General features: G+C 35.9%; 1 protein-coding gene across 1 annotated transcript in view; it reads left to right on the forward strand.

Annotated features, from left to right (window-relative positions):
* The window catches only part of COL6A6 (collagen, type VI, alpha 6), a 158,481-nt gene that overhangs the window by 76,816 nt on the left and 73,220 nt on the right, over window positions 1-8,445 (forward strand). Inside the window, exons 20-22 of the mRNA XM_006846634.1 lie at window positions 1,592-1,627; window positions 3,360-3,422; window positions 4,564-4,626. Coding sequence (XP_006846697.1) covers window positions 1,592-1,627; window positions 3,360-3,422; window positions 4,564-4,626 — 162 coding nt within the window. The remainder of the gene's footprint in view (window positions 1-1,591; window positions 1,628-3,359; window positions 3,423-4,563; window positions 4,627-8,445) is intronic.

Raw genomic sequence — 8,445 nt, forward strand, 5'->3', positions numbered from 1 at the left:
AAAAAAAAAAAAAAAAGATTTGGTTGGAAACTTAGACAACAATGAGTTTATGTGAATATGGGGGGAACAACTCATGAAAGAAAAATGGAAATGGTGTACAACTCAAAGAATGTCATCATTGTCACTAAATTGTACATGTAAAAACTGTTGAATTGGTGTACACTCTGCTGGTATATTCTCAAAAACAACAATAACAAAAGTAAATTATATAAGAGGGCTTCAAAAAAGTTCATGAAAAAAAATGAACTTAGAGGAAAATGGGATTTTCCCCTGAACTTTTTGAAGCCCCCTTTTATAAACACTGAATTAAGTAGCTTTCAAATGCTTGTGATGGTTCTTTCATATCTGATTGTGAAAATCTAAGCTGTGGAGACATGCGATCTGGTTAATTTCAACTCATAGCAACCTTGTGTACAACAGAACAGAACACTCCCAGATCCTGTACCATCTGTACAATTGCTGCTATGTATGAGTCCACTGCTCCAGCCACAGGGTCAATCCATCTCATTGAAAGTCTTCCTCTTTGTCACTGCTCCTCTGCTTTACCAAGAATGATGTCCTTTTCTAGGGACTGTTCCCAATGAATAGCGTGTCCAAAGTACTTAAGACAAAATCTTACCATCCTCACTGCTAAGGACCAATGTGGCTATAATTAGTCCCAAGATAGTTTTTTTGTTGTTCTTGCATTCCATGGTATGTTTAATATTCTTCGTCCGCACCATGATTCAAAGGCACTAGTTCTTCAGTTTTACTTATTCATTGTCCAGTTTTCACATGACGTATTGAAAATACCATGGATTGTGTCAAACGCACGTTAATCCTCAAAGTGATGCTTTTGGTTTTAGTTTTGGTTTTTTAACAGTTTAAAGAGATCTTTTATAGCAGATTTTCCCAATGGAATATGTTGTTGGAGAAGCTAATGGGAGATGTATATTATTTGGCTTTTTGGATACAATTAAGGCTTGGCTGTCTTTAGTTTTCTGAATTTAATTTATAATAAAATTCATAGAGTCAATTCTCTAAGTTTTTCCTCTGGCTTCCTGCCCTTTGGCCATTGCACTCCTGATTTCTGGCTTACTTGGTAGTGCTCGGGGAAAGTGAAAAGAAATAAAATTCAAATCAATCTATTTTTCAGCTTGTGAACAGCTCTAGTAAAATTTTGTTCTTGTTGTTAATTGCCATCAAGTTGGTTCTAACTCATAACGACCCATTATAGGGTTTCCTAGGAGCGGCTGGTGAGCTTGAACCACCGACCTTGCAGTTCAAATGGTTTTGCAGTTTGGTCGTTGTTGTTGTTAAGTGCTGTAGCATTGGATCCGACCCATAGCGACCCTATACAGGGTTTCCGTTCAGTGAAGGACAAATTATCGGCTACAATCTATTTACATGAGTATCTGTAGAATTCAACTGTCAATGATTTCATTACTTATTACCCTCAGATTGAAAGTGAAAATTAGTGACACTTTGCTTTCATGATGCAGGAAAAAACTGAAGTAGTAGTTGGGAATTATTTACTTGAGTGCCTTAAGGTATCCGTTACTAATAGAATCAAATTGTTTAAATGATATTCCCCGTTTTTCTTCTATTTTAGGCAACTCATGGCCAAAGGGGACACACAGGCCCACAGGTACAATGATTTTTTTTTCCATGAACCCTAAAGGATAAGCATTCTATGTCTTGTCAATGAACTTGAGTAATAGCTCTACTAAGGCTTTTATGAAATCTGAAATTCATTTTCCTTTTTGATGATATTAGTTATAGAATAAAATCATGGAGAAGTTCGGGCACTTTCACAAAAGATCATAAAAATTAATGACCAGAGACAGTATTTAGCCCAATTATTATTACATTTAACTTTGTGTTGATTACTTGGCCCAATTATTGTTAAATTTAACTTTGTTTGTATTTCAAATGCAAACTCTGGTAACTTAGTAGGTGACCTCTTTGAGGTTTTTGTTCTGCTAACTCTGAAATCTTGCATAAATCCCATATAATCCAAGGAAATGCAATAAAACCCTAATGGATATTAGATATTCTATATGTCTGTTCAAAAGTTAATTATACCAAAGAGATTTATAATTTATAACCTCATTATATGTGCAACATTTATAAAATAACAATTGTAAGCATTTTACAAAATTGAAGAAACACATCCTCATATTAAAAGTACCTTCAGGATACATAATAAATACACTTTCAATCACATCATGGTAAAACCCCAAAATTTTAAAGAAAAACACCTTAAATACTACCAGAGAGAAAATATATTTTTGCCTGTCGATGAATGACAAATTAGATTGTAGCAGAAATAATACATGCCAGAAAGTATCAGAGTAGTATCTTCACAGTGCAGAGGAAAAAGAAGTGTTAATATAGAATTTTATATGTTGCTAAACTATGAATAAATGAAAAATAGACATTCTCAGATACACAAAGACTAAGAGAGTTTACCATCTATCCCACTTCAAGTTAGACTTCAGCAAAAAGGAGGACAAACCAAGAACAACTGGATGAAATAAAGGAAAGGAAAGAGATGTTGAGGGATTTCTTCTTTCCGATTTATAATGAAAGAATATATCAGTGAGGAATATGTAATTGTAACAATTGTATAACAACTGAGATACAAATTTAGACTAATTGTTGTTGTTCAGTGTCATTGTGTCAGTTCTGACTCATAGCAACCCTGTATAAGGTTTCTGAGGAGCGGCTGGTAAGTTTAAATCACCTTCCTTGTGGTTAGCAGTCCAGTGTTTATTCTACTTTGCTACATCAGGACTCCATAGTTACGAAACTGTCAAACCACTGAGAATTGTGATCCAGAAAAGTTGACACATTACCTTAACCATCTTAGCCTGAGTGTCTCCCACCTCAGTGTTTGCTATTTCCAGATGCACACCATTAATGCACAGACTAGGTGGATAGTAGTTTTTCTTTTTCATTGTTATATATGTGAAATTTTGGATGATGATATAGTTGGTAAGTGAGTAGTAGGTGTAGATACAATATAATACAAATTTTATAGAAAAAAAAAACAAAATATGTGAGTTTACATACATATGTTGTTGTTAAGTGCCATTGAGTCTTTTCTGACTCATAGCAACCCTGGGTTTCTGAGAAGCAGCTAGTGGATTTGACCTGCCAACCGTGTGGTTCAGAGTCCAGTGCTGATCCACAATGCCACATCAGAATGTTTGATTGAAGCATAGATTTTTATTTTCTTCTTTGTATTTGTTTTTATTTTTCCATTTAAAAAAAGTCATGAATTATCATTGTGATTAGAAAAATATTTACACCCTTACCCATAAAAAGACAATGTCCTCAAGAAACAGTGTTCACAGATTGATTCTTTCTCACCACAGGGGAACAGCGGAGTCCAAGGCCCCGATGGACTTGAAGGGTCTCTGGGATTAAAGGGGCCTCAGGTATATATCAGAACTAAATTGTGGAAACATAGAGACATTTATGTTTTCTCACTTAGGAGTGAGAGAACTTGAAACCTTGATAGTAGCCTTCTAAGCTCATTGCAGAATTACCATTGTTAAAGTGAATTCAGGGTAATGAAGTTAAGAAAGCAATGCTATCTTGGCTAGCATGGCCCTTGAGCATCTTTGTCTTTATTGCCAGTCAAGAAGTTAAAGAACAAACACCTGGCAGCTGTCTCTGTGCATTACGTTCAGGCTGGTAGGGTATTCCAGGGAGACCTTGAGACAAGGAAAATATTGAGCCACAAATCTGAGAACTGTGGTCAATTTAGCACAGTAAGAGCTCAGTATTACATAGTTAGATGGCCGTGATGTAGAAAAATGGCTTTCCAAATACAGCTGGAGTCTTCAGTGGGGAGTTCTACAGTGTGGCACTCAGCTGTTTTTTCTAGCTCACTTCTCCAGGATCGAGATGTCTTGAGCACTTTTTCCTTTGCAAGGAATAAACCATTGTTGGCTTTTTTACGTGATCACATGAGGGAAAGGGAAGCAAGTACCAGAGAGGGCAAAATGTTGCCTAAAATAATAAATGAGAAGAAAAGAGAGGCCTTTAGCAAATGCTGACATGAAAGAAGGTCAGACAACAAAAAGTTAGAACTTTTTGTTTCCTTCCAAAACTTTTTGTTTTGAAAAATAATGGCATTTGGCATATGCATGACAATCAGTGGCTCTGCTAGTTTTCAAAGTTTTAATCCACATAGCATAATTTTTTAAAAATAAAAGTAACTATGATATGTTGGCAGCTTAGTGCATGGAAGTTGGGCGAAATATCCTTAAACATCAGAAGAGAAATGTCCTCATTTATCAAGATTTCAGAGCCATAAACAGCCTTCCCTGTTCTGTATTTCTTGTAAGCCACAGTCATTTCAACTGCATATGGCCACCCACTTGTTTCAGATGGAGCCATCATATCCCTGCAGGGATGAGATTTCAACAGATCAAGACAGAACACAAAATAAATTAGAGCTCTCTTTTCAATTTCTGTCCATGCCACTGACAGCATTTTCATGTTTAATGTCCAAGTGAGCATTTAAGTGTTTGCTTTCAGGGAGAAAATAATGCTTTAATTCTATGTATTTAGGGTCCAAGAGGAGATGTTGGTGTGAAAGGAGAAAAAGGAAGTCTTGGAAGTAAAGGTCCCCAGGTATGTAATGAGAGAGAAAGTGATTGAAATTAAGTTTCATATTGGTCTTATAATGAATGTCTTTGTGGTTCCTTTCCTTCAGATGGAGTTATTGATGGCCTATGAACCTGCAATGGATGGTGGTTTGATTTCAGAACTCATTTTGGTGGCCCCATTAATTTCTAGTGATTACCACGTAGAGCAGGTTATTGATCTGGCTGACTCAGAGGTGGAAAGTGGTTTCTAATTCTCTTTGCTTCAGTTAATCGGTAGTTACTATGGGTCAAGAATTCCTCCTACATGTGAATCAGATAATGTCACTCAGCCAGCCAAGGATTTACCATATGGTATGTATTCTTGGCATCAAAAGTATAGCCTACTTTAGTGGTCATGAGCTTTAGCTGCACATTGAACTTCCTGAGCAAACCGCAAAACATTCCACTACCTGGGCCATCTCATTGGAGGTCTTCCTCTTTCTTGCTGACCTTTCACTTTCCCAAGCATGATAATATGTCCAAAGTATGAAAGACAGAGTGTCACCATCCTACCTTCTGAGGACCATTCTAGCTGTACTTCTTCCAAGACAAATTTATGTGTTCTAGCATCCCTGGTACTTTTAATCCAACACCATAAATCAAAAGCATCAATTCTTCTACAATCCTATCATAATTTGTTCTTGTTGTTATTTGCTGTTGAGTCAGTTCCTACTGATAGTGTCCCTATATACAATAGAACAAAACAACACCCAGTCCTGCGCCATCCTCACAATTGTTGTTAAGTTTGAGCTGATTGCTGCCATGTATGTATTTAGTTAGTTGGCTTTCTGCCTCCTTTCCAGATTGTAAGTGCCAATCCATATACATATTTAGTTAGTTGGTTTTTCTAGACTGTAAGCTCCATGAGGGCCACTCTGTCTTCTTTATACACTATCCCCAAAGCTCAGAACATCAGTGTCTGTCACACAGCAGAGCTCAACAAATGGTAAATTAACCAGATAAACAACTGAGACACACTTAAGGACTTGTGCTCTTGCTTACATGAAGGGAAAAGAGAATTCATGATTTTGTGTTAGTTAAACTGGGCAAGGGTCCAACACTTAAGTGGCTACATTCATCATCAAAATATCTAAGAAGCATTCATCTCATCACACATTATTTCAGAGCATATTAATTACTCCTAATGAGGATGCTAGTTCCCTTTTTGATGAATGTGCTCCTTCAAAAGAACATGGCAACTCCTTTTTCAATTTCATGGTAGAACTAAATTAGTGAAAATCTGCTATTTTGCGTTCACATCCTTGAATTTTTAAAAGCTTGCTGGCACTGCAATTTGGGAATTAAAAAAAATAATAAATCAGCATATGTCAACGAAAACATTGAGCAATGATCTCATCTGTGTATGTATAATATTAAGAAGTGAATGGGTTGAAATCCAAAGGTCTTGATATTTCCCCTGGTCTAGCATCCAAAGCTGTATCCAAGCAGCTATTATCGAAGTAAATTATTTCATTGGCTTTATAGTTAACCTCTACAAGTGAGTCCCCTTTAATCCTGCTTTGGCTGTTTGCTCATAGTCATAAATCATTCAACTTCCTAGCAATGCAACGGTTAGTTAAAAGGCATCTCTAGTCTCTAGTCTAACTTTTCCATTTATCTGGCTAGAAAGCATGATTTTCTGTTTTATTTGCTTTTCTTGAAATGCTCTTGTCAACACAGTGAAAATGCTGTTTCAAAGATGTGTAGAATTTTGTATATCCAGAAAATGATGAATGGGATCTTAAATTGTTGTTTGCTAAAGGAAGCCACAGGAGACAAACACAATTAGATATGTAATAAGAAGACATTATTCTTTACTGGCTCTATAAATCCACTGGTTTCATAGTGTTTTACAGCACACAAGGACCAGCCACTTGAGTGGAATAAAAAGAGTGTTCCAAAGTTTCTTTTAAGATATGCATTTGGAAAAAAGGATGTGATTTCTGTTGATGGTGCTTTGGAGGCTTATTAATTTATGTAGTGTTAGGATCTGTCTGCATAATTATAACATGTGCTAATCTAACCAAGGATATGGCGATCATATAATAGAAACGCAGGCCATGGCACAATAAAAAAGGAGGAAATATCTTTGAAAAAAATTATATATTCTTTTACCTTTCTTTGTCCCCTACTTATTTTGTTTACCTTAAGGCCCAACCCCTATGTGTATGCTCTTGCATTTAATTTACTAGTATTTTGTTGAAATTCTGTGCAACTATATTTGTAAGGGATATTGATCTGTAATTAGTATGTGTGTGTGGTATGTCTTTCCTCTAACTTTGGTATCGAGTTAATGCTAGCCTTATAGAAAGAATTAGGAAGTGTTCCCTTCTCTTCCATATTATGGAAGAGTTTGAAAAATCTTGATTTACTTCATCAGATTTTTGGTATCATTCATCAGTGAATCCATCTGGTCCTGGGCTTTGAAAAGAGAGATTTTTAATTACTGATCCAATTTCTTTACTTATTATAGGTTTATTACAATTTTATATTTCTTCTTGAGGCAACTTTGGTATTTTATGTGCTGCTAGGAATTTGTCCATTTCATCTAGATTATCTAATTTGTTGATGTATAAGGAAAAGGATTATACAGATAATTAATAAAAAGGATTATAACAATTATATTGTTCATATAATTGTTCTTATCATCCTTTTTATTTCTATAAGGTCAGTAGTAATTACCACTTTCATTTCTGATTTTAGTTATTTACATCATCTCTCTCTTTTTTGGTGTGTGTCATTCTAGCTAGTTTTGTCATCTTTATAAACCTTCCTTTTCAAAGAACTGACTCCTTAGTTGTTCTCTTTTGTTTTTTGCTAATCTTTGTTACAATTTCCTGTCTTCTGCTAGCTTTGGATTTAGTTTTGTCTTTTTTTCCTAGTTACTGAAGATATACTGTTAGGTGATTGATTTGAGATCTTTCTTCTTTTTTAATGTAGTCATTTACAAGTATCTATTTCCCTCTGGGAGCCCTTGTAGTGTAGTGTGTTATGAGTTAGCTTGCTAATTGCAAGGTCAGTCATTCAAATCTTCTCCATGGGAGAAAGATGAGGCTTTCTGCTCCTGTAAAGATTCACAGCCTTGGAAACCACCCCACCCCCACTTCCTCTGAGCACTCCCTTCACTGCATCCCATTAAGTTTTGATATGTTGCACTTTTCTTTTCATTCACACCTAAGTATTCCCTAATTTGCCGTCTGATTTCTTTTCTGACCCATTGAATTTTTTCCTACCATGTTAGGTTGCTTTTTTTTCTTGATTCAGCATTCATTTGGGTCCTGTCCATTTTCACTATTTACAAGCTCTGACACAGTTGATTCTGATAGTGTGTGTTTGTTTTTAATGGGCAGACAGAAGCCTCTGTCGCCATTTTGCTGATGTCACCCTCTGAAGATAGGGACAGCGACAAGAATTAATGAATAGGTGAATACAAAAAGAGAATAGAATCTGTGGGACTTGTCGCTGATTAGTTTGGAACCATGAACAGGAGGGAGGTGTCTAGGATGATTCTTGGGCTTCTGGTTTGAATTTCAGGAGTAAATGGTGGTACCATTCCTTGAGAATGAATATAAGACTAGGAACATGATTTGAAATAAATAGGATTCTTTTTGATAATCAGTTCCTATGAGATATCTAATAGACATTTTAATAAATGAATTTGACATTCAACTAAGTGCTTTGTACTAAACCACAACTGCAGTCCAGTCAATTCCAATTCATAGGACCCTAGAGGACAGAGTAGAAATGCCCCCATAGAGTTTCCAAGGCTCTATGTATTTATGGCAGCAGACTGCCGCATCTGTCT

This window comes from Chrysochloris asiatica, unplaced genomic scaffold (genome assembly GCF_000296735.1).
Source record: "Chrysochloris asiatica unplaced genomic scaffold, ChrAsi1.0 scaffold00028, whole genome shotgun sequence".
In the NCBI taxonomy this organism is placed as follows: Eukaryota; Metazoa; Chordata; class Mammalia; order Afrosoricida; family Chrysochloridae; genus Chrysochloris; species Chrysochloris asiatica.